General features: G+C 36.7%; 1 protein-coding gene across 1 annotated transcript; it reads right to left on the reverse strand.

The window, feature by feature from the left end:
* Nucleotides 1–506: 506 nt before the first annotated feature.
* Nucleotides 507–27,889, reverse strand: KIN (Kin17 DNA and RNA binding protein). Its single transcript, XM_090266486.1, has 13 exons — nucleotides 27,703–27,889; nucleotides 24,016–24,110; nucleotides 21,312–21,355; nucleotides 21,106–21,228; nucleotides 19,730–19,911; nucleotides 18,901–18,949; nucleotides 17,898–17,955; nucleotides 15,161–15,287; nucleotides 12,939–12,989; nucleotides 10,014–10,082; nucleotides 8,874–8,973; nucleotides 7,069–7,169; nucleotides 507–1,233 (listed from the first exon to the last, which is right to left on the reverse strand). Exons 1-13 carry the CDS (start codon nucleotides 27,814–27,816, stop codon nucleotides 1,171–1,173), a joined length of 1,176 nt encoding a protein of 391 aa, XP_090122612.1. The 5' UTR covers nucleotides 27,817–27,889; the 3' UTR covers nucleotides 507–1,170.
* Nucleotides 27,890–27,947: the final 58 nt, after the last annotated feature.

Raw genomic sequence — 27,947 nt, forward strand, 5'->3', positions numbered from 1 at the left:
AGGTCTGCTCCTTTTCAATTACTATAAATCCCCCCACCCTTTTTTTGTACATAAGCAAGTGTAAGGTGGGTTTCTGTCTCTTGCATCCCTACAAAATATACTGCTTTATTTATTTAAAAATAATAGTCCAACATTGCTGGTGGGTTTGTAAAATGGACTAGAGCCACTTTGGAATAGAGCCTGGCATTTCCACAAAGTATTAAACACATTTGGTTATCACATGAGTTTCAGTGTGACTCAGCAGCTCTACTCCTAGGAACTGGAAGCATATATTCACACGGAATCTTATACACAAATGTTCACAGAAGCAATATTCATAATAGTTCCAAAGTAGAAACAACCAAAATGTCCATCAACTAATAAGTGGATTTTTTAAAGTGTGGTATATCCATACAATGGAATACGGTTCAGCAACAAAAAGGAATGAAATACTGAAACATGCCACAACATGGATAAACCATGTAAACATTATGCTACATGAAAGAAGCCAGTCATAAAAAACCACATATTGTATGGTTCTGTTTATATGAAATGTCCAAAACAGGCAAATCCTTAGAGGCATAAAGTAGATTAGTGCTGTCAGGGGCTGGGAAAGGGTGAGACTAGGGAGTAAATATAGGTACAGGATTTCTTTTGGAGGTGATGGAAATCTTCTAAAATTAGACAGCTGTGATGGTTGCACAGCTCTGTAAATATACTAAATAAAAACCACTGAAATTGTAAACTTTAAATGGGTGATATTGTATGGTGTATGAATGATATTTCAATAAAGCTGCTAGTATATATAATTAGACTTTTTAAAATTAATTATATTTATAGTTCAATGTTACTACTCTACTCTAAAAATATAAATTTAAGGTACATGAAGAATTTCCTGTAACTATATGATTCTAAATCATCTTATATAAAATGCTTTATAATTACACTCTTTTAATGAAGACTAAAAAAGTCAAGGAAATATTATAAAAAAAAAAATAAGAACAAATTTACAGTTTTATCACTTTATGAGACATAATTAGTTTTTTTAAATTTAGCAGAACAACTATACAGTAATATTTAAATAAATCCATCTGATTTATACAAAAGAAACACCCTAACACAGTAGAGTCTCATAATGCCTTGGCGAACACCAATTTGATGCGTTAGGATTTTAATGTTAAATTTTCAAACTCAAGCAAGTTTGCAAATGTCTTCATATTGAATTCCTTCAACTCTGCGTCCTTTTAAAGGGCCCTACAAATGAAAGTCATTGAAGAAAATGTTAAAAACACACATGTACTTAAAAGACAGGAAAATGACACTACAGTTAGAAATATAAACCTGCCTTCTCCACATCCCTAAAATACCATTATGGTAGCTAGCACTTCTGTATGTCTATGAACTTCAAAAAATTTCTATGGCATTCTCATTAGGCAATCATTATCATAATTTTCTTCAAAGATATTTGAAATGTGTTATCACCAGATACTGTGGCAAGACCTGTTAGCTGTTCAATAGTAGCTGCCGTGCCTCCTGAATAGCAAGATGTCCTAGCTCCCTGCGTGGCTAGGTGTGGCCTTAAGGTGGCGCTCCAGCCCACAGACGTGAACAGAAATGACGGAGACCGCTTCCAGGCCCAGGCCATGATACCTCCCACCCACAATCCAACGCTCTCCTTGGTCTGCCTGAAGCAAACACAACTGTAAAAAGCCACTTACTGAAGGTAGTAAAGCCACAAGTTAGACGGGCCGAAGGGCTCACAAATCACCCTTCAGAAAGCCGTTCCCTGATCAAGGACACCATTTTGGACTTTTAGAATGAGAAGTAAACTTCTATTATATTTGTACCATTTTCAATTTGAACGGGTGTTTTTTTTTTAATAGCAAATATCATTATATTAAGCAATATAGATATTCAAATGTTTGTCTAGTTTAGCTATAACAGTTAGCTGGTCTTTATTACAGAAAATGAGTCCAACTTTAAATATATTTTCATCTCCTCTTCATATCTAATGAAAAGGCAAAGGAGAAAACTAGATAATGAAAGTACTTGTGGCCCTGGCTGGTGTGGCTCAGTGGATTGAGCACTGGCTTGCGAACCAAAGAGTTGCTGGTTCAATTTCCAGTCCTGGTATATGCCTGGGTTGCTAGCCAGGTCCCCAAGTTGGGGGCATGTGAGAGGCAACCACACATTAGTTTCCCTTCCTCTCTAAAAATAAATAAATAAAATCTTTAAAAAGTAAATAAATAAATAAATAAAATCCTTAGAAAGAAAGAAATTGTCATAAAAACTACCACAACCTGGGAACACAGAGGCTAAGAGTATGGGTTCTGGACCCAAGTTCAAATCTCCTCCTCAGCAAGTGACTAAATCATATATTTTTGGGTTGTTGGAAAATATAAATGAGTACATACATATAAAGTACTTAGAACAATACCTGGAACATAGTATGAGTATGAGCTCAGTAATTTTCAACCCAACAATAAATCTTTTGGTTAAAATTTAAAAGTTGGTCATCTTCCTTGAAAATATAAAATGATGATGTTGATAATGACGCCAACCCTGAACTGAGATTTTAATATTTTTTACTGTTATTCATGACTTCCCTTTAAAACGCTTTTTAAAATACCATTCTTTTAATATATAAAAATGATTGTATTTAAAGGAAATAAGTTCCCATATAAAGGATGACCCAGGTTGAATCTTTCATTATGAAGTTTAGAGGTTGATGATCAATTACACTTTCATGATAAGAACTACAAAGTTGGGGAATAAAGATGAGTCAGATATTTGGGTTAACACATTGTTGACAGGCAATTTTATACAAAAGCGATCCCATATCACCGGCTATTTTTCATAACTGAATATGAAAATGAAACAATTTACAATTTTTTTTTTTACAAAATCCTACATTACTGTACTTTCAGTTTTAAGAATTGTATAAGCTAATGCAAGTGCAAACACGAGTTAACTAATTATCAGTCAACATTTGGGCTTGAAAACACAAGTTGTTTTTTTTTTAATAGTTTATTTATTTATTTTTAGAGAGAGGGGAAAGGAGAAAGAGAGGGAGAGAAACATCACTGTGTGGTTGCCTCTCACTTGCACCCCCAACTGGGGACCTGACGTGCAACCTAGTCATGTGCCCTGACTGGGAATCGAACCAGTGACATTTGGCTCGCAGGCCGATGCTCATTCCACTGGGCCACAGCAGCCAGGGTTGAAAACACAAGTTTTTTTGTGACCACTCAACAATGTGTTAATTAGACAAGTAGTTAAAGACGAAGGTTGTTTTTGAACATTTTGTTAACTACTTAAATATCTACTTAATTTATATGTGAAATGTGTAAAATGATGGGTAATATGTAAGAATAATGTTTCAAATATTATGATACTGATACTAAAATTCAAGATTGCAGAAAGAGAAAAAATAGCAGAAATCATTTCAAATGTTTGCATGTTTCATGGCAGTGACTTATAACATGGGCTCACAGACAGACAGACACATGCACATACAAACACAGATTTTGTTTTCATCGGGGCAGACCACAAAAGAAAAGTAAAAAACCCAAAAATTAGCAGGTAGGTTTCCTCTTCCAAAAGAAAGCACTAATGTCCAGTCAAAATACCGGTGTAGGTAGACACAGCTCTCCTCTTTGCACAATCACATCAATATTATAACTAAAATATAGAACAACCATCACTCAGAACCGTCAGAAATCAAGCTGAATGGAAGTCTGACAACTATGAAATTAAAAAAAAAGTATCCATCCAGACTGGTGGGAGGGGCGCAGATGCAGAACGTCTGGTCTCTCACCCGTGTGTGGTGGATAAAAATTAGGGAGGGATATCCTGTGAGCAAGGAGTCCCAGCCCCACACCAGGCCCCTCAGTCCAGGGTTCCAGTGCCAGGAAGATAAGTCCCCACAGCTTCTTCAACTGCTGAAGCCCCAAGCAGTTCATCCTAAAGAACAAACACACGGACTCACTTACTCAGACTCTCCCTCTGAGCTCCAGCACTGGGGTAGCAGCTTGAAAGGCACCAGTGGCACACAGGGTGAAACTAAAGTGTCTGGCATCAAGGCAAGCAGAGGCTACCGTCCCTTTTCTAACCTCCCATTCCCCACAGAGCCCACACACTGGAGCCATATCTGAGACTCCATCAACCTAGCTAACATTGTTGAACCAGCCTTGGAAATCCCCAGAGACTGCCCCACCCAATTTACAACCCACTAAGCTGCTTTTCCATATGAATGGCTAGTCTTGGCTCATGCTTCACAACTTCCTAAATCCTCTCAAGCAACAGCTGGCCCCAGGAGCCCAGGCCTGGCACGAGCAACAGCCAGCTTAGACTCACAGCTTCGCTTAGCCTGGGAATCTCCAAGCCCTTGACAAGTAGCAGCCATCTCAGATTGCTTTACAGCTCAGGCAGGGTACCCCAGGCAAAACACAGGTGAAGGCTGACCTTGGCCAACACCACCTGGGAAACCCTAGGGGCCTGTGCACACACTGGACAGCTTCAGCCTGCCCCTACACAGCTGATCCTCCACAGAGGGCAGAGGCTGGTGGTCAGTGGTCACAATCAGTCCTTGCAGCTGACTGGCCTGGGTAAATCCCTCCCATTGATCTGGCAACAGCAAGCAAGGCTGAACTATAAGAGGAGGGTTAACTCAGTCCACACGAAGGGCACATCTCAAGTATACAGCAGGCTAGAAGGGACTGACAAGAAACACTCAAAGTCATGAAAAACAGAGACCTACAGCAAAGGTTGCCCTACCCAGCAAAGCTATCATTTAGAATTGAAGGGCAGATAAACAGCTTCCCAGACAAGAAAAAAACAGAGGAGTTCATCATCATCCAAACCATTATTACATGAAATGTTAAAGCAACTTATTTAAGAAAAGAAGACGACAATGGCAATAAATATATACCTGTCAACAACTGAATCTAAAAAAACAAACTAGGCAAACAAGAACAGAGACAGAACCATGGGTACAGAGAGCATTTTGATGATTGCCAGATGGAAGGGGATTTGGGGGAATGGGTGAAGAGGTGAGGGGATTAAGAGGTACAAATCATAGTTACAGAATAGCCATGGGATGTAAAGTACAGGATAGGAAGTGGAACAGCCAAAAAACTTACATGTGTGACCCATGGACATGAATGATGGTGTGGGGATTGCCTGAGGAAGTGGGGGTGCTGGGTGGAGGGGTGTAAGCGGAGAAAAATCAGGACAACTATAATAGCATAATCAATAATATATAATTCAAGTACTGCTTTGCAATCAACCAGAAAGACTTTTTATGAGGATTTCCTCATAGTTTTTTTTTTTATCTCAGGACAGCACTGTTAGCAACTAAAGCATGAGAAAGGAAGGTAGACTATAGGATTTTGGTGAGGGAGAGAAGAAAGTAGTTCTTAAAAATCATAAACTCTAAACCAAAGATATTTGGATGGAACCTAGAATATCCTCAATGGTAATTAGTTGCTTTGTGTTCCCCTGAGATGAGAACGTGAAGTGCAACCTAAATTGGATAGTATAGTAAAGTTAAAAAGTGGAGGAGGTTCAAACTGCCACAGAAATATAAGATTTTCCATAACCTTATACTGATTGGGTCAGAGAGAAAAGCTTATTGACTTAAAAAAACAAACAAAAAAAAACTCAATCTGTTTGTTCAGTCATATTGATAAATTCATCAATGATAGATGATACTCCCTTTTCCTTTCCTCCCCTATCTTTTACCATAGTGACAGTTTCTAGGTTAGTATTGTCAGGGACAGGAAAAAAATGCTTAACCGACGCAACATGTGATTCCTCTCAAATAAGGAAAGGCTTTTTTCAGAAAACCTTTGAGAGACACATATTCTCTAGCCCATGGATGGGGTTGGGGGCCTATGAATTCCTTAAGACAACAAACACAAAAAATTTGGCAGTTACATACAATTTTTTGAAGAGTTCAAACTTTCCATCACTCTCCAAGGGGTCTATTATTTGCCCCAAATATTAAGACTTCCTGAACTGGAGACAAAAATGTCTTTCATTTCGTGAGAAAGATACTTAATACATAGTTCAGATTTTAAAAAGAATTAGGCAGTTGGGACAAATTATGTTTCCTTCTTCAGGCATCTTAAGTCTCCCTTTTGCCTCATACACAGACCTATCACTGAAATATCAATATTCTAGATAAATAAGAAATTTTTGTACATCAGATTTCTTTAAATTAATTATTTTATTGATCTTTGCTACCTGAAATCCTTTATAAGAGGGACATTTAAAAAAGATTGATCTCATGGCTCCTTCCCTGTTAATTACGACTATACATTCCCCACTAACTATACCATTCTAAATTGAGTTTTATATTAGATGTGAGAGGAAAAAAATCAGAATATGAAGCTATATGTGCTGTAGACAGTTTTATAAAATATAAAGACTGGAAAGGAACAGACCAAAATATTAATGGAGGTTATCATTTGGATGGGAGATTATGGGTAATTTAAAAAGTTATTTATATTAAGTTGTATTTTTCAGGTTTTATATGAGTATTAATTACTATTTACTGAATGTGTCCCACACACACTTCATATGTTGCAACCTGATGCCCAATGTGATGGTATTTAGAGGTGGGGCCTTTGGGAGGTGATTAGGTCATAGAAGTAGAGTCTTTATGAATGGGTTTAGTGGCCTTATAAAGGGACCCAGAGAGTTCCCTTGTCCCTTCCAGCATGTGAAGAGACACAAAAAGGAAGCAGGCCCTCACCAGTCACCAAATCTGTCAGGGCCTTAATCTTGGACTTTTAGCCCTAGACCTCTGAGAAATACATTTCTATTATTTATAAGCCACCCAATCTATGGTATTTTGCTATAGCAGCCTGAATGGACTAAGACACATGGGCATTTCTTATGGAATTAGAAAATAAAATGTTTTAGCAATGGTAGAATCACTAGAGCAAATGAGCTTACAGATTTTTCTATAGGATAGAAGGCAAATAAAAAATCCAAATTCTACAATAAAACAAAGACCAACCCAATGAAAAAGAATCAAACATTTTTAAAGCATTTTGAAATTTGGCTTTGTGTAAACATACTTACAGTTTCAATGACTATAGTAGCTGAAAAGGTCTTCTCATTGATGGATTCTAAGGTGCCTTCATTTCCTCTGTAGCCTCCATTTAAAACGAGAATTCTTTTTCCTACAATAGAAAAGACCATAACACTGAATGAAAATAAAATGTTCACTTTTTTCTTTCACTTTGTTACAGCAAAATGCAATTACACTAACTGAACATACAGAAAAACAAAACCCTCCTCTTACAAGTTCTGAACCACTTAAGAACGCTATAATATTCTATAGTTTAGAATACCTGAATTACTATCAGATTATAAGAACTCCATTTTTTTACTTCTTTGTCAAACGGATAAGCTTTAATTTTAGATAGCATGGTATATAAGGTATTTGGAAGAAATGCTCAGCGGCCAGAATTAATCAGAGAAAAATGTGCTTACTTTAACTCATCACTTTTAAAAACCATAAGATAGTTTGGCAGTTTCATAAAAGTTTAAATATATGCCTTTCATGTGATTATGTCATCCCACGTCTAAGTATTTTCCCAATAGAAAAGCAATCATACGTCCATACAAAGACCGGAGTGTGAATGTTCATAGCAGTTTTATTTGTAACAACCAAAAACTATAAACAACCCAAATGTGTATCAACAGGTGATTGGATAAACAAACAGTGGTAACAGCAGGTTAATGGTGCCTGGCGGGGGGAGATAGGAGGCAAGAGTACTGGCAGGGAACAATTAGATTATACAGGAGAATTAGAAAAACTGGGGGAAGGATGATCAAACATTCATTATCTTGACTATAAGTATGGTTTCACAAGAGTCTTCACATGTTGAAACTTACCAAAATGCATACTTTATAAAAGTCCAGTTTACTAGAAAATTTTTTAATCCATTAAATGAGTTTTTATTTTAGAGTGAAAGAATAAAGGCCCTGATAAGTAAATGTTTTACAAACTAATATGATCATTGTGCAGCAATGATATCACCATGAAGAAATTAGATCAGAGGCAAAACACCTGACCAAAGAGTATTAATACTAGACATTGTGTTAGTACCCAAATGATCAAATTAAAGGGAACTATATAAGAAAAAGAAGATCAAAACTATGAACATTAAAGTAGCAATAAATTCACAACTATCAACAACTGAATCTAAAAAACAAACTAAGCAAACCAGCAGAACAGAACAGAATCACAGACACAGAAATCCTTTGGAGGGTCATCAGCTGGGAGGGGGAGGAGGAGGAGGTGGGAAAGGGGGAAAAAGGTACAGGGATTATTAAGTCCAGACTGGTAGGTACAAAATAGACAAGGGGACGTTAGGAATAGTAAAGGAAATGGAGAGGCCAAAGAACTTGTATGCACAACCAATGGATGTGAACTAAGGGGAGAGCATTGCTGGACGGAATGGGGGTACCAGGGGAGCGGGTAAAGGGGAAAAAATTGGGACAACTATAATAGAATAATCAATAAATGTATTTTAAAAATACTTAAGGAAAAGCAAAAACAAAATAATACTGGCTTTTACTTTACTATAAATAAATATTATATATTAATAATAACCCTAATTTATCCAAATGTCTGTGTTTTGCTTCTAGGAAAACAAAATTCCAGGAAGGGAAAATTCGTTCATGACACAAATAGCTTTCTCAGAAAACTGGTAAATTACCACATCACCAAGTCAAATGGAATCAGTTATAACAGCAGCTAGATATTTCTAAAAAGGAAACTCGTATCTATATCAAGTAATGTCAAAAAGCTATGGTTTAATGAATGGAATCACTCATATTGACAACATATGCATTAAATGGTCTGCACAAAGATTTACCTGGTGCTGGAATTACTGTTTCTAAATGAGTCTGGTCAAGTTTCAGCTTGTCTCCAGAGTCAATCATCTTTACAACAGCTGTGTATTTGTCAATTACTTCCTGCCATGTAAAATCAATACTTTTATAATAGAAGAGATATGTGAACACAAATTTCAAAGAACCAAAATAAATAAAATGAAAAGAAATGAAATTCCATTCAAAAGAATAACTCCTTCTATAAACAACACTATTTTCTAAAAACCATTTCCTATTTCTTAGTCCACAGCGATGATTTTCAACCCTCTTCATCTCCTGGCACATATAAACTAAATATTAAAATTCTGTGGCAACCAAAAAATATATTTTTTTGCCGATCTGACAAAAAAAAAAAGGTATAATTTTGACTTATTCATGCCAGACAGCTATTGTTGTATTGGCTGTTGTCATTTTTTATTTGACAGTCTAAGGGGAAAATGGTCAGTGCCCCTGACTAAACAGTTTTAAAAATGCTTGAGGCATGCTGGTTAAAAATTGCTGGTCTATGGTTCTTAATAAAGAATTAAATTCAAAGCTTAGTTAAGGTTTTCATCTGGAAAGAATGAAGACTGGTTATCTTAAAATAAGACTTTAAGAAACATAGTAAAAGGGATAATTTTGCCTAGTTTCAAGGACAGTGAAAGGGCAATTTACGCATGCGCAGGTTGGGTGCTGAAATGAAACTATATTTAGGAAAAGCAAAAGGGAATAGAGGACTGGAGTGCTGATTTTTACATTTTAAAATCCTACAGCAGTCAAAAGACAGTCTCTCAAGCAAAACACATGGAAGGCCCTCTTGGAACTCTGGAGCCACAATTACGTTGCCCGTCATCAATAGAGATAGTGTATCTTACTGACTCTCAAGGTGTGCACAGAGTTTAAGATGTGCCAATGGGATTTCATATACTATTTACTCCGGGAGAAAGCAAACAGAGGTGAAGTATAAACAATGGTTGAAAATGAAGTATTTCTCCAATGACTATGAATTCAGCTTTCCTTTTACAGAACCTTCGATATAGACTTTCTGCTACTTAGGACTTGATTTTTAAGGAATACCAAAATGGCTTTACTCAGTCACCCAGTCACTCCTTATAAAAATTCCATTTATAACTTCATGTTCTTACCTTCACAATGCCCTTTTTCTTATGATATTTCTCTCCAAGTTTTTTGGTTATAATTTTCACAATAATTTCCTAGAAAATTACAACAAAAAATAAAGGTGAAAGAAAAATACATAAATTACCTTTTCTGTTTCACTCCTTCATTTTAAACCTTGTTTACAAAAAATCATTGTAAAATAAGGCTGCTCTGCTAAATAAGAAAATCTGGAGTTCCAAACCTTCCCAACAATGGCACTTTCTTTGTAATCTTTCATTCATTTTTCTTTTTATTCAATACAGTTACCAAGAGGAAAAATATATATCTAATGGCTGATTCCCACAGTGAAGGTTTCCTGAAATCTAGGACTTTTATCTATAAATCTCAACTCTATTACTTCGTGTCTTTCATAAACAGCTTTTTTTCTATTCATTTAAGAAAGTGAAAAGTGTCCAGGACATTTCACTGCTGGGTGTTCACTGCTGATAAGGATGTCGATGGCAAGAGACTCCCTGGGAATTCTGAGGACACGACACTCTCCACAGTGTTCTTTTCTCATTATGTTGCTTTGAATTTTGATATAGACGAGATTCCTCCAGATTAGCTCCAGCTACAAGTATCATTCTGTTGAGCAACTATTCTCAAATGTGAGAGGAATATGGGCTTCTTTTGTATTAACACATTCCAATTTTGCTCATTTCATTGTTGTTTTCCTGATTTGGATTAGCTGTGTTAATGGCTAATAAAAATTAAATTGCCTAACTTACTGCTATATATTCACTATAGTAATTCTACATTTGCTGCTTCAAGTAACTTTAACAGAGGTGCCAGATGGTCACCAGCACTTCACTAAGCTATGCTAAAAATGGTATGAACACAAATTCAGTGAGAACTTTGGGGGAGGATATTTAATAGGAGATAGACATGTTTAAGAGAAGACTTGGAAGAGCCTCATTCTTAAGTGTCTGTTTCACTAAGACTTTCTAAGAAAAGAAAATATCACCAAAACAGCTTCTCTGATTTAGCCAGAGCATTTCTGGACTAAATCTCTCAAAGGCCCTCATTTAAAGACAGCTCATTACATTATGGGACTTATTGACACTTGCTCACAATAAATCTGTTCAAAAACCTTTCTTTTGAGTTTAAAAGATGAAGCTCTTCAATCTATCTCTGTGGACTCTAGGCTATTTAAACAAACATACTGCCCTTTTCAAAATAAGAAACATACTGAGTCATCAGGGCATTGTTGCTTAATTCTCACTTTTAACGTTAACACTCTGTAAGATGAACTATGTAGAAAAGCTGGATAATTTATAATATGAGAAAATTACCAACAGAAAATAAAATTTAATTGAAAGTTTTGTCACTGGGAAGAGAATTTTTAGACTAAGTAAAATTTAGAATGTTCTTCCTTTCTTCTTTCTTCTTTTAGTTTGTTCTCTTTTTCCTTTACACCAATAGTTCTTAACCAAGGGGACATACAAGATTTACCTAGAAGGTTAGTGAAAATGTGCATTTCACACCAAGAGATTGCATGGTAGGAGTAGTAAAGACTTGTGTATTTTGAAATCCCATGGCCTTATTGTACCCTAAGCTTCTGTCTCCAGAAGTGTATGTAATAACGTATTTTATAATGTTTGCTATTAGAGACTGAGGTTAATTAAGAAAAAAAAATTCTTAATCTCCTGGTTAAGAACTAACTACTGCTTAATTCAAAATTCTTGATTACATTTTCAAAAATGTCATATAAAACCATTAATGTTCAAATGCTAGCTACCCTAACAGGGAAAATGAAACTAATTAATGGACGGTCTCTTCCCTACAGGTCCTTCCTTTACTAAACTTGACCCAACATTCTACTCAGAGATGGAGTCAGGGTGACTAAAGCTTCCCAGGAAGTACTATTTACTAGTTGAGAGTACAACCTACTAAATCAGATTATCAGGGAAATCCACATATTAAATGACCTTGAGGAAATTACTCAAAAACTTTATACCTCAGTTTCCTCGTCTATAAATAATAGAATAATAAGAATAATAACAGTAATTACCTTATAGGGTTGATATGAGAATTAACTGAAATAATTTACATAAAATGAGTATTTTCTATTTGGTATTAAATAACTTATTTCATGATCTGTCACATGACCCCGAGGTAAACATGTTTTCCATTATATAAAAATGTAAACTAAAACATGGAAGCTAAATTATTTCCAAGCTAGTGGGAAAATGACTATGAAGATTTTAATCAGAACCTTGAACTTCTTGACCTTTGAGATTATTATTAATCCTATTTTTCAAATCAGAAATTATCTAAATAACAGACTACTTCTTACTCCCCTGTTATTGCTCAAACCAGCTTCTTTAGAAATAATTTAGGTACCCTGAAGGTTTTGTGAGAACTTTACGTCTCAGTAAGTTCAAAACAGAGCATCAATAAATAATAAATTTAAAATTAAATGTTCACAAATTATAAAATTATCTTAAAATATTAAGCAGTAGTAAGCAACAAAATACAAAGCTTTCCTTGAGTTTGTAAAATTAAAATCTTTTTGTTTAAACAAATTACCTAAATGGGTAGTCTAAGTTCAGTAGATGTAAATTGAAAACAAGTACTTCTGCATTTACATTCTATTTAATTCTACTTCTGAAACTACAACCTTTTGTCTTATAACAAAAATAGAAAATAATTCTGGGCTTAAATTCCAGATGCCATAAACAAGTTTAGCATTAAACTCAAGGAATATTATTAACCTAATAAACAGTAAGTAACCCTCCCATACAGGTGCAACCCCTAGCTAAAGATCAAATAGAGAAAAAGCTAATTGAAGGTATAAGTCACACTATGTAATTTACATAAACTTGAGCATTTAATCATTTATACGAAATGCTACTTAAATCATTCACTTGAAAGTGCATTTAGAACTTAAGACACTCCAACTGAATACATACAGGCTGCAGCCAGTAGTCTGTTCGGGCAGCTCTTTTCTTTTCCTCTTCAATCTGTAGAACACACAAAACAATCATAAAATGATCTCTTCAAAATCCTCAACTCATGTGACTAACATTCTATTTAGCAAAAGAATAAGAGAAAACATACTTTTCATAAGATCAATGATATAATTTCCAAACTCTGATATACAAATAAACATGTTTTTACAATTAGTTTTGATTTGTAAAAACTTGGATTAAAAAAATACATCATAAAGCAAGTGAATTGACCAAAAAAATAAACACAAATAACCTCTGCTTAGGCAATACTGCAAAGTCATCTGCACACCAAAATACTGCCCTCCCCGCTGCTTCTTCCCATGTGACTGTCATGAACTAGAAAACAGGCAATGTTTTGACATGGTAAAAACAACACTTACAGACCAATTTAGCACACCACAGTTAGGTACAGAGTCTTATGGCAAAAAGGAGTTTCCTTGTTTGATAAGAATCATAAAGCTTATAAATGGAGAAGAAATATACAACTAAGAGAGATGTAAATAAAGAAGACCAAAAGAATAAAAGGCTGACTGGCCATTATGGCTTTATATCACACTTTTTTCTTTCTCAACTGCTTAAAGTTAGAACCTTAAGTACCAACTTTCAATGGAGCTGAATGATGTTATTCTTCAGTTGATTCTAAACCTCATTTTAACTCCTCCAGTTTCCCAATATGAACAAAAAATATTCTAAATTTAGCATATATTACATTCAAAGCAGGTAGATCTGGCTTTCCATTTTCCTTTCAATTAAATTTGAAAACTCCCTCTCTGCTTCTCTCTCTAACCTCAAAGGCTGCCACCTTTATGTTGACAGTGTTGCATGCAGCTGCATGGACTTTTCCTGCAGATGCTTGACTTAGGGCTCCTTCCTGCCTTCGCACAAGCTAGTTCCCCACTCTTGATGCTCAGACCGCCTCAGGACTTAGCATTTTGTATGTAATTACTTCTTGGTTCACTTGTTCAGGAATGTTTCCTTCACTAAAATGAAAGCTCCGTACTACACAAGTACTGTTTTTATCCTTATTCTACAGATCCAGGACCTCACACAACACCTACCTAGCACATAACAGTGACTCAGTATTTGCTGAATGACGTAATGACCACATCTCAGAGTACACACATCTTATGTAATACTTTAAACTTTTCAGGCTGCTCCTCATGTGTGAGGACTCCATAACAGGGAAGACCAAATAGTGAGTTCCTATCCCTTCCCAAATGAAGAAAATGGATGGAGAGACTAGAGGAAATGATATTACAGGGGAAAAAAAAAAAAAAAGCTGTTTCTTCTATTTACTTTTTCTCTTTACCTGTCCCTCCTCTTCTCTTTTCCCCCTTTTTTCATAAATGTATTAATAAGGTAAAGTCATGTGCTAGGAGGGAGAAAGGAATATTTGGGATTATATTAAGAACCTTCTGCAGAACTGCTCTAGAGTTCCAGGCAGACAGCATGGCCCTGGATCCAGATAATCACAAGTTTTCGATGATTCATCTCATAAACTTAGCCATCAGGTTAAATCAGCATTTTCCTGCTGGCAAGAAGGTGGCAAGTGGAAGCTACACAGCAGGAGAGCACAGCGTCGTGGGGGATCTACGGAGGATGACAGTCCCACAGCACAGAAGAGGCGCAGGGCTTCACTTCCAGCTGCCACTACAACTGAAGTCCTCCTCTTTGAACTCCCCTGACCATAGCTGCAGGGAGAGTCCTCAGGACAGCACTTGAGGGAAGAGACTAAACCTAGCTGAGGAGTTCAAATTCTATTCCAACTGAACTGCACCTAGGATCCCTTTCCCTAACCTTGTACTCCCACATTTTTCTAACTTTACAGTAATATAACAATGGTGAAACTATTTAAGTTTCCTTGGTTTAATCTGCATCACTGTGTGTTGGGGGTAGGGGGTGGGGGTTTGAGCAAAAAAGAAACAAAAAAAAAACAGAAAAAGTCATAGGCATGGACAATAGTGTGGTGACTGCAGCTGGCAGGGTGGAGCACGGTGTCGGAGACAGGGGGAGTTGGGTATGGGGGTAATGGTTAAGGAAGAAGATTTGACTTGAGGTGGTAAACACATAACACAGTTTACAGATGAACCGTACACCTGAAACCTGTATAATTGTTAGTGTCACCCCAATAAATTCAATAAAAAGAAAGAAAAAAAAATCAATAGGCAGTTTATCAACTGTACCTCCATGATTTCATCAAGTGCAGATTTCTTTTTCTTTTCTTTTGGCTGAGCTGAGCTCCGGGGAGATTCTTTCCGTTTCACTGATGCTGTGGTCTCTATCACCTTCAATGCACTTGGTCCCAAAGAACTGATGAAAAGAAGAACCGCGCTTGTTAACAAAAACTATACACAGACGAAGGCTTTAGAATGTGCAGAATAAACAACATGATTCATTTATAATAGATTAAGTCAAAACAACAAAGGACCCATCTGCATCCCTTACAGAACTACTGGCATCAGGAGAACATGTAACCCTTCCTGTGTTTAACTCCGTCCTCCCTTCTCCTCACCCCTTCGGTGAGTGCCAGTGTAACCACTGCAGCACAGCAATGACAGCATTGGCTTCGTGTGAGGCAGACCAGGGTCTGAGGCTACTTCTCCTGGGACTTGGAGTAATGAGCTTTTCTAAGCCTCAGTTCCTCATCTATAAATAGGAATAATAATGTGACCCAACTCTGAGCTCAACTGCAAGGATTAAATGTTTATAAAATGATTGGTAGAAGTCTAGCACATTATTTCCAATTCTATTTCTTTAAAGCAAAGATCTTAACATGTCACTAAAATAGTTTTGATTGCCTGACTGCCTAGAGATGCCAGTATAAATTCTCATTTTTTTAGTGCTCATATAAAATTGTCATCACTTACTATGCTCACTGGCCACTGTAAAAGATTTGTTATTGACTGAGCTATGCCCTATGCTTCATGCCTTTGCAGATTTGCACATGACTCTTTTATACTTAAAAGAATCTCTCCATTTATCTCCATTTATTAAAAGTCTTTAAGGTTCATTATTCATGAGGTTTACTGTATTTTTCTGAAATGCCATAGCACTTTATGACATACATGACATTCCACTTTGTATTATAATTATTTACTCTGTCATCTTTAAAAAAAATTAAACAGATATTTGCACAATGCTACCATGGAGATAACCAAAAAAAGAAAAAAATGTGTGATGACTAGAAAATACAGAATTATTATTGTTCATTATCTGTTCTAAATATTTTTTAAAAATTTAAGTATTTAAAGGTAGCATTAGACCATTCTTTTCAGAGAGAAACAGAAGGAAATCTGACACATGTACAGGAGGTGATACAAAGATGAAGCAAAGAGAAATTTAAAGACCCTGGTCATTAAGACAAGAGGGATGCAGCCATAAGCTAAGGAATGTCAGTAGCTACCAGAAGCTGATTCTCCCCCAGATACTCTAGAGGGAGCACAGCCCGGCAGACCCCTTGATTTCAGAATTCTCACCTCCAGAGACAGAAGAGATTTCCACTGCTTCAAGCCACCTAGTTTGTGGTTATTAACACAGTCACAGAAAACTAATACAAGGGTGATCAATTTGGCAGCATTAAGACCAACCTTAACATTCACCTACATTTAGGAATAACAAATAGTAAAGGAGAATGGTGAGAAATACAAAAGGATCTAAAACCATATGACATGTGTGTTATGATATATTCAAGCCTATCTTCCATCTCAATATCAATATCTTAAAAAGAATTTTCAAATGTACCATATATAGAACTCAATTAACCAATATGTTCATGATACCTAATGCGGGCATTAATCTGAAATATTTTGATCAAAGCTAAGACATTTGGTAAGCCATTCTGAAGCAGTTATACATTGCTGACTTAGCCTGCCCATTTCCTTCAATTCTCCTGGCCACTTCAGTCATGTAAATAAATTAATCCCTGCTCCCCTCCCATAAAATGAGGACCTTAAATACACACGTAAAATACAGCTTAAAACTAAATTCACATATATACTGGTACCTTCCTGAACCTCTCCTTTATATTTAGCTTTTTAACCTCCTTAACTAAATTGACAGCATTTGCACATCACAAATAATGAATAAATATTTGATAAAATATTAACTAGAAAAGAACATGATAAGTGGATAGAAGTACCTGGCCACGTGCTATATCAGGGTTTGGTAAACTATAGTTTGAGGGCCAAAACCAGCCTGTGGCCTGTTTCTATAAACATGATTTTTCTGGAACACAGCCATATTCATTTGTTTTTGTACTGCCTGTGTCTACTCTCACTCTGACAGCAGAGGTAAATGGATGGTTGTGACAAAGACATATATATACATATATATATATTTGACCAACAATGTCTAAAATATTTAGTACATGGCCCTTTACAGAAAAACTTGAGGCCTCCTGCCTGTACTATACCATCTGGAAGTGAAAACAATTATTACTGAGTGCCTACTAGTGCATTAATACTATACTAGGTGATAGTATTAAGGAGATAGGTTAGTAAGTCTCTATTCTCAGAAAATCGTAACATGTCAGATAAAGCAAAAAAATGTACACCCTAGCTACCATTTAAACTTGCTAAGTGGGCTATGATAGAAAAATAAACAGTACTGCAGTAAGTAGCACAGAGGAACCATTAAGTGGGGAAGGACGCATGGAGAAGTGACAGTTTATCCATGTGAAGTCATTAATCAAAAGAAGCCTTTCTTCAAAAAACAGTCATCTTATGACAGGTAAATAAGAAATAAACAGCTGCTAAAAAAAAACCCACACACACATACACAAAAAATCCCAACCAACCATCAAACAAAAACCAAAAAAAGAAAAAAAATTACAACCAGAAAAAAAAGGAATTCACAATACTGCAGCTTTTAAAATGTAGTCATGAACATTTCACAAAGACTCTCAAATTCTAAGTACGTCACCTTGACTTGGAAGATGTTGCCGTTGAACTACAGGCTCCTTTATTCAAATTAAATGTCACTAGAAGAGAAAAATTGGTAATCCACATATTTCAGGAAAATGATAATAAAACTTATCAGATAACATACCACACTACACCCACATAGAAATTCATGGGCATTTTGTCATTGTTGTTGTTTTCCATGAGCAATCTGTATAAATGAGAGCTGGAATGCTCCTATGCAGAAGTCATACACTCCTGCAGACACTTACAGGGCCGGGAAAGATCTTCATGATCGAGCTGTAGCAGCCAGACTTGGCTGCCTCTCCACTCCACTGCCCCAGAGCCCCTTACTTATAGGAATCCGATTCTGTTAGGTGTACACACCTCTCGCACATGGTTCAGAGGATGTTATGGTCTGAGTGTTTGAAATTCACATCTGAATTGCTTGAAAACCTAATGCCCAAGGTGACAGGAATATAAGGTGGGACCCTTAGAAAGTGATCAGTAAGGTTCTTTTGGTCTAAATAAATCAGAATAATCCCATTCCCTTCCCAGTGACTATTCTTGGGTGGACATGTAACAGAACGGCCAATGACATTCAAAAAGAAGTCCACTCGTGGGAGAAGTATCTTCTAGAAAAACTTTCCTTGCTCAACATAGGGTATCCAGAAGGGATGCTCTCTGTCATCCTCTGGACAATGTTGGGTCAGCAACGATGGCTGGAAGTACCTGCCGCCATCGTGTATCCAGCTGCTCATAGTGTGGCATCCAGAACTGCCCTGCCTCTGGGAATCTTGGTATGGCAAGACATTTCCTTATTGTTTAGGCTAATTTGTTACTTGCCAGTTTTGTTACTTAGAGCTGAGGGCATCCCACCCAGTTCAATAGTATTGCCTTTTCATTTTATTGATGAGAACAATATGATTCAGACAGATTACATCTTGCTCCCAAACATGCTGCTACCTTTTAGCAGAACCAATACAAAAGCATTCACATTAAAAAAGAAAAAGAAGTAAAATTACCTTTCTCTTCCTCATTTTCTCTGCTTAATTCTGTAAAAACAGGAGTCTCCTAAGGTGGGAGAAAAGTTTGAAGGTTTGGTTCACAAAGCATTTACTATTCATATTCATTATTCCTAAATTAGGACTTTCTACCTATGTGTCAAGGTAGCCCTAAGATACAACTCAAAAATAATTGACATTCTAATTAAGAAATTATATGTACTATAAATATTCTCCAACTGAAAATTATTTTATATGATGTTTTAAAAATCTTTTATGCATTGCTGTATCCCCTGCTCCTAGAAGAGTGCCTGGTATGCAGGAGGCACCCAATAAATATTTGTTGAAATAAATGCCTTGATCTAGTTACTCTAACCCCTGAATCACCACCATGCCCTTCCTTCCCCATTTACCTGGATTTTGACCATTGATTCAAGATTTCTCAACCCAGGGGTTATATCTGCCTTCAAATGTTTTATATCCACCCCAGGCTAGAGCAAGCTCTGGCCCTCTACATTCCTACACACTGTGTTTATCTCCAGCTCTGCATTAATACAATCAGGATAAATTACCTGTTTATTTCTTTCCCATTACCTATTGCCTCTTTTTAGAGATACAAAAATTGAAGTTTAAAAGATAAGATAATGACACAAGATTGTGAAGTCAGTACATCAGGGATTGACCCAGGTTTGTTTCAACTCCAAAACCTGGACTTTTACATTCAGCCATGTACTTCTCCTCTTAGTTAAGGAATAATATCTACAAAACTTAATTCAATGCTTAACGAAACAAGCAATTTTGCTTCTTTAACCCTTTTTCTATTGCCTCTCTCAATGACATTGTTGCCCACCTGTTCTTTCCCTTCCAGACCTCTTCTCACTTGTTCTTCAATAAATTTGGCAGTTTTTTCTTCATCATCAAGGTCCTGCTTCTTCTTTTTCTCTAGTTCCAATTGCCGGCGAATAGTTTCTGGGTCTCTGTCTATATACTGAATATACCAGCCTTTTGGAGTCTCATCCACTTTACACAAGCCTTAAAAAAATACAAGATAAAAAAATGAAACAGACATCATAAGTTTGTATACAATCAAACAAAAAGGTACAAATGTGTTCTGTCTCTGCATTATGAGCTAATTCATTCAAGTACAGTAGTCCCTCTCTATATCGCGGTTCACTTATCGTGGCCTCACTGTATTGCAGGATTTTAAAAAATATTATATTTAATTATTTAACATGGATGTTTTGCTATATTGTGGGATTTTGCAGTACTGTATACATATGTTGTTAAAGTTACTTAGGTTTATGAGTGTACAATATGTTTAAGAACATAAGCAGTGTTTATAAAAGTGTGGAAAAGGTTAATAACGAACTGGGAACAGTTTATAAGTGTGTGGGAAGGGTTTATAAAGTCTTAAAATATATATAAATACTAAAATAAATGTAAGGTTCCTATTTTGCGGATTTCCCCCTATCGCGGGGGGTGGGGGTGGGGGGGGTCTAGAATGTAATACTCACGATAAGTGAGGGAATTCTGTATACAGATTCATGCAGTACATGAATTTTCCATATTCATAGTTAAGGAGATTTAGATATTTTAAGTGGTTTATATCTTTGAATATAAAAAGATTACTGTTCTGATTTTTAACTAGCTAGGATGAGGCAACATATTTAAACAAAGAAAACATGAAAGAAATATTATCTTGCTTAGTAATTATTCAACTGCGTATAAGTGTTAAACATCCAATGAGTAGATGATATTCTGCTAATTTAATTAAGTAGAAATAATTCCCCTAAAATGGATTAGAGTAAAACACTTGAATAAGTAACACATTAACACAAAATTTCCTTCCGTCCTCCCCGATTTTTCATGCTATGAAGATTAAAAATGGAAAAAGCAGCAATAAATTTTAAAAATCTCCTTAAAAGGAGCTAACAAGTTTCCTAAAACAAAATGAATATGGGGAAGTGGGGGAGGTGGAGGGAATAATCCTTAATCTAAATGAGGGGTTGCTTCAGTGATAAATCTTGGAACCATCCAAAGAGTGATTCCAGATATGCACACTCAACTGTACTACACAAAATCAGTCCTGGAATATTATGCTCCTTTCCACCAGTTTTTTAAATTACCCTACTCATCCTCTTTTCCATAAATTTACGCAGAAAGGATAACAACTCTTTCCCTGCAATGAAGCCACATACTAACTATTCAAATATGTCTTATTCTTACCTTCTCTGCCCAGCCACTTGGTAAAATCAGTCAAAGTCTCCCACTGCGTGGCATTCATATGGATGTGCTCTCGGTGGCTGATATACTCATTATAAACAATGTTGTTGTGAACTCTCTTAGTGCCTAAGAACAAAATACAGAACTGTTGATCCTGAGCAGGTTATAGGACTAAAAGTTACTATGTGCACAATACTTAAGATGCTTACCAAAGCGTCTCCTGAGAAGTTCGAGAAAGTCATTTCGGAATTCCCTAATAAAGAAAGAAATGCATTAAGGTAATTTCTACAAATATATAGCATTATCTTCCTGAAATTTAAACCATTGTACAGTTTGAATTCTCAAATGATGCAGGAAACATTTATTGAATCTGTTATAAACTTTTAAGAACAAGGAAAGATCCCCAAAGATTAACTTTCAAGAATTAAAGTTAAAAGTCAGTTTGGAATTGAAACTTTTTGTCTTGGCAAAGCAGCCATAGCAAAAGTGACTACACATCTTTAGAGAGGGTCCTTCATGAACCTCTCTGCACTACTGACTGTGGCATAACAACCCCATTCTACCAATGATAGAAAAAACTTCCCTTACTCTACAAAAAAACTGGCATTCATTGTGCCCCTCTGAACCGAGTGCTAGATAAACATAGGTGAATAAAACATAAATCTTCACCTAGGTTACAATCTAGCCTACCCAATCATAACAGAAGTCAAACTGAAAACGAGATGTAACAAAATATCATAGGAAGAGTTGAGGGAGACACCCAGAGGTGCCTGGAGGTGATCTTTAATATGGGTGGTGAAGTTTAAATAGGACTTTTACAGGGGAAGAAGAGAAGGCCATTTCCAGCTGGCACAGAGACATGAAAGCTTCACATGTCTGAGAAATGACAGTCAAATTTGGCTAATGCTGAAGGCAGATAAAAACGAGTGTGAGAGTGGGGGTAGAACAGAATAACAGGAAGAGATATAGCTGGAATATGTTAGGGTTAATTTTTTAAGTACCTTGTAGGTCATGCTAGAGGTTGGTTTTATGCAGACAATAGAGAAACATAAAATAATTTACTTAGGAGTTAATCTGTGAAAATCTGTGATTTTGAAAGATAATTCTGGTGGAGAGTATACAATAATTCTCATAGTGTGGTCCCCGGACCAATAGCATCAACATCACCTGGGCACTTGATAGAAATGCAAAGTCTACAGCTCATCCCAGAGCTACTGAATCAGAGTGGGTGTGGAGGGCAGCCGTTCTGCCTTCACAAGCCCTCAAGGTGATTCTGATGCATGAACTGGGTCGTGAACCACAGGCATAAGCAGGTACAGGAGGAACAGAAGCTGCAGGTTGGGAGATCAGTGATGAAGTCACTGAAATCTTTCAGGTGGAGACATTGAGGATGATTACTGGGGCTGTGAAAATAGAAAAGGCATAATTTTAAAGGACATTGTAGAGAATCCACATGAGGGAATTCCCAGAGGACTCTGAGGTTTAAAGCTTAGCAGTCTGCGTAGGCAGTTATTAGCCAGCACAGGAAGCCAGCAGGTGTGGTGGGGAGAATTCTAAGTTCAGAGGGGGAGGAACACAGGTACAAAGGGAAATGAATAAATACCTGTCAATAATAACCTTAAATGTAAATGGATTAAATGCACCAATCAAAAGATATAGGGTAGCGAAATGGATACGAAAACATGACCCACATATATGCTGTCTACAAGAGACACAACTCAAAACAAAAGAATTACACAGACTGACAGTGAAGGGATGGAAAAATATTCCAAGCAAATGGACATGAAAATGTTGACTTTGAGATAGCCTTCAGAAACACAGATTAAAATCACCCAGGAAAAAAACAAAACAAAACAGAACTAAAACTCAAGACAAATGTTAGGAATGAACATCCAGACTTAGGAGTTTATGTTTATCCAAAGATAAAGGTAATAGAAGAATAACGTAACTCATGGAGACTATGTAGAGTGGGATGAAAAGAAGCTCAGTGGGCACCCTGAAGGACTTCCTGCAGTTGAGGAACTAGAAGAGAAAGAGGAGTTAATGAAGGAAGTGAGTATAGGGAGTGGTAGGAAAGAAACCAGGGAAGAATGTAAATCAGAGGTGTTCCAATTTCAAGTTAAGAGTATTACCCACTGAGGAGAGATTGAGGAAGAGGAAGAGGAAGAGGGAAACATGCAGGAGTGACTCTTCAGGAGACTGACAGAGGTGCAAGGCAGCTACACTGGACAGCGTGAATGAGGCAGCAAGGAAGACAGAGTGTAGTTGGTTCTTGCCAGAACAGTAATTCCCACGCATGCCTTTGTACCCTGGTGGTGTTCACAGTGATCCTAAGATCAAAATGTCTAGAGCTTTTAAAAGAAAAAGATGGATAGAAGCAAGACTAAATATTATTAATAGTTATTACTATTAACAGCTAATGTTATTAAGTACTGGGCAGTCTTCCAAACAGTTTAAAAGTATTAACTCCTATAACCTCATATAAACCTTATGAAGGAAAGACAATACTTGGAAGTGGGTAGTATTTTTAAAATGTAATCTCATTTTACAGATGAGTTTAAAGCCCAGAAAAAGTTAACTAATTCACCCAGTGCCATAGCTCATGAGTGGAGAAGCCCAGATTTGAAGGATATAAAGTCAGGCAGTCTGACTCCAGAGTTGTGCTCTTAGCCACACCTGTTTCAGAAGAAAAGATAGTTCTGTTTGTTTGAAGTAAAAGAAAAGAAAAACTGAACTGTGAGAAACATTTTTTTTTAATAATTTCATACTATGATAAATTCTCCAAGGAAGACAAAAACTATCATGTTGGTATGTAAGGAATAAATAGAGCCTCCAATATATAAAATATTAAGCACCTATTAAATATCCAACTGTATAAATCTTATGGGATAAGAATGTCTTTTAGTTACTTACTCTGAAAAATAATCCATAAACTGCTGAGGATTTTCTGAAGCCAGCAATAGTTGTCTCTGATGAGATTCGGACATACAATGACACTTAAAGCCATTCTACAAAAAAAAAAAAATAAAGAGATTAGTTAAATTCTAATTTAGGTCATGATAATGGGGCTTAAGTAGACGTATTTAATTCAACTCTAAAAAGTTGCTCTCTGATGATAAAGTGTAAAAATTAATCAGCTCACTTGCCATAAGCACCCTACTTTTTTTATTATTATTTTTTAAACAAAGTTGAGTTTTGCAACCCTGCTAATCAAAGAATAAACCCAGGTATTAAAGGGACAGAAAAATAGTGCTTTAGAAAACAGACATTAGTAAGAAACATCATTGTGCACAGTAACGTAAGGATGATTTCAGGGTTTTTTGACTCAATTTAACAAATTCCTGTTGAGCGCCTACTCCAGTGTTATACAAGTGCTTCAAGGAATATAATGAAATAAAATGAGTCATTAATTTCCATTAAGGATACTATTTTTCATTCACTTTCCTCTACTTTACCTATAATCCAAAATATTGTTATATATTACCTAAACCTAATGTTAAATACACTAAATCTATATCTTCTCAAATGATTACAAAGCATACAAGTTTGACTTTGTTCTATTTAGCATTTGAACCTGATTCTTCACTAGTAATAGAAATGAAAATATGTGCCTCTCCTCCTGTATCCTCCCATTTCAGTGAATAGCATTATATCACACACTCAATCACCCAAGCCAAGACCAAGGCTAGCATCCTAGTGTGTTTCTCCTTCATCCTATATTCATTCCTCTTATTGCTGAGCCTACACAGCTTTCTAAATAACTCTTACCAGTATCTGCTCAATCCCACTGCCACTATCCTGATTTCAACACTGGATCTTGATTAGGGTAGTTTCCTAATCTTTGGTCATCCACAGACTATCTATACAATTCTTGCTCATCTGTGTGCTATTCATGCATTACTCTTACTTAAACATATCTTAAAAGGAAACTTGGTATTGATCGCATAAATGAAAAATCAGTTCCATTTTCCATAAATTAAGTCAGTCAATAGAATGAAAACAAAATGATGTTATTAAACCCTAGAAATCCAAGGGAGTGGACAAGCGGGAGTGGAATACTCTGGACCTAACCTTCCTTCCCTTCAATCTTCCAATGTTGACAGAAAACAGAGCCAGAAACTTATCAGGGTCAGCTTTTCCTCGCCCAGACTGTCCTCCCAGATAGGGAAGAGAAATAAACAGATCTGGAGGCAAACAGTCCAGAACCATGACAAATGCCTTAAAGAAAAGAATTAAAGTCCTGGCTGGTGTGGTTCAGTGGACTAAGTGTTGGCCTGCGAACCAAAAGGCTGCTGGTTCGATTCCAGTCAGGGCTTGTGCCTGGGTTGCGGGCCAGGTCCCCAGCTGGTGGTGTTCAAGAGGCAACTAGTCGACGTTTCTCTCATACATCTATGTTTCTCTTCCTTCCTTCCCTCTCTTTAAAAATATATAAATAAAATCTTTTTTTAAAAAAAGAATTAATTATCTTCCCCATCTGGTTGGAACTATATTTGAGGATAACATATGAGGATAACCCAATAGCCCTAGCTGAAAAAGCTCATTTTTACAAACGAATAGCAGCCAATAACAAATTTATTGTAGAAAGAATTAGAGAAATAACCACTCTGCAACTCCTAATGAAATAATTGACTCAGGCAAGGATGCTGAAAACACACAGGTGAAAGGCTGATGGAAAACTTGGTATATGGTAATGATTCCAAAATATCACCCTACTAGTTACTTCCTCTTGCAAGAGGGGAAATATTACTTTCTAACAGTACAGGCTGTGATCTTTACTTAATCATATGGGCTTCCTTACGTGATACAATATGAAATACAATGAAGCACTTACGAAGTATTCATCCCCAAAATATTTAACCTGAATTTAACCAAGTCTTTAGAAATCAAAAACTACAAGTTAGAGAAAGAAGGCAAAAGACAATTACAAGGAAACACTTTAACATATCCAGAAAATGGAAATGCTCTGATAGCTGACTCACCTTCAAGTTAATGGCAAGAAAAAAAGTTGGGAAGAGTGGAAGGGAAGGGAGGAGGAAGGGGGTTTTATTGTAAATTTAGAAATTAGAGAGAATTAAAAGCCCTAATAACATAGTGCACTGAGATTTTTAAGGCAGTGAAACTACTCCGCATAATACTATAATGGTGGGTACATGTCATCATTCATCTGTCCAAACTCATAGAATGTACACCAAAAATGAACCCTAATGTGAATTATGGATTTTGGTGATAATGACATATCAACGTAAAGCTTTTCAAAAAATAAAGTTTATTTTTTTTAAAGATCTAATTGCCAAATCCAATTCATAGCTTTTGATGGGATCTTTTTTAAAAAAATGTTTAAAAAAGCATTTGAGGGAACTGAGGAAATGTGAGTATGGTGTATGTATCAGATGAAATAAAGGAATTTTTATTAATTTTGTTATGTGTGATGATATATCTTGTGGCTCTGTAGAAAAATATCCTGATATTTTAGAAATGCATATTTAAGTATTTAGAAGTGAAATATCCTGAAATTTGTAATTTACTTCAAAATATTTCAGAAACAAGCAAATATGACAAAATGCTTAAAATGTTAAATCTGCGTAATGGATAGGCGGATGTTTAAGTTACTAGTCTCTAGTTTTCTGTGTGAGAATCTCACCTTGACTTAAACAGCAAGAACTAAAGAGAAATGAAAATGGATTAACAGTATCAATGTTACTCAATGTTGAGTCCCATCTAAATTATCTCATACCTCACTTGCAGAAACAATGGAGTGCTCAGTGTTCTTCCATCCTTATCCAATTCAATCTCCAGAGAAAAATATGATCACATCACTAGTCTGCTCTCAATTCTTCAAGGCATTCATCATCCACGTCATTAATGAAAAAATGTAAACTCCATAGCAGGACACACAAAGATTTCAAGAACTGCCCAAGGCTCCCCTGAGTCACTTCACACATATTTCACTCATTTAAAATTCACAACAACCTTACAAGTAGGTAGTTATTTTTCCCATTTTACGGCTAAGTAAACAGGCACAACGAATGTCACTTGCCCAAGACCACAGAGCGGTAAGTGGTTTGGCTAGGCTTCGAAATTCTGACAGTCTGACGCGAGTCCACGTCTTAACCACAATAACATCCTGGCCCTAACACATTGTAGCTGCTCCATAAATTGCTGTTAAATGGGTAGTGTGCAAGAACTTACTTCTTTTTCATCTGATCCTGGAATGAGTTGTGAATCCTAACCTATGTTTCACTTAAGAGTCACGTCATTACAGATTATTGTTACTGTTATTGCCATGTGTCTGGCACTTAATTATTCAAGCCCCCTTGTTACAACAGCTAGAGTAGGATCACTTCTACGAGGGCTGAAAAATCTTATTTTCCACTTCTTTGGTAGGGGGGCGATTAGGAGAAAAGAAACATCCAAGACCACTGGTTCCCAACTAAGACGGGGGCTGCAAGGAAGGATGTCCCTACCGTGTGGACTAGTTGACTCCCCCAGTGCAGACCCCCTGACTAGGGACCTGAGAATCACCCCTTCACTCTTAGCATCAGCGACCTGAGCCCGGATTTCCAGCCGGATCTAGCCAAGGGAGAGGACGGGCCTGCTTACCTCGTCCCGGCACTGCTTCTGGCACATCTGGCAATACCAGCGTAGCTTCTGAAGCCCCTTTGATTTGATCCTGTTGGCGATGGCCTTAGGGGTAAGAAAATCTGACTTCCCCATCGCGACCACCGGAGCGAAAACTCTTGGGGTACCTGCGCCCTGTCAGCCGGAAACGGAACTGGGCTGGTCAGTGGGCGGGACAAACACCAGCTAAGAGCCGGAAAAGGGTGGGGCCTCGGTAGGCTGGGCCG

The sequence above is a fragment of the Furipterus horrens genome, unplaced genomic scaffold, assembly GCF_987537825.1.
Source record: "Furipterus horrens unplaced genomic scaffold, mFurHor1.1.pri manual_scaffold_2, whole genome shotgun sequence".
Taxonomy (NCBI): Eukaryota; Metazoa; Chordata; class Mammalia; order Chiroptera; family Furipteridae; genus Furipterus; species Furipterus horrens.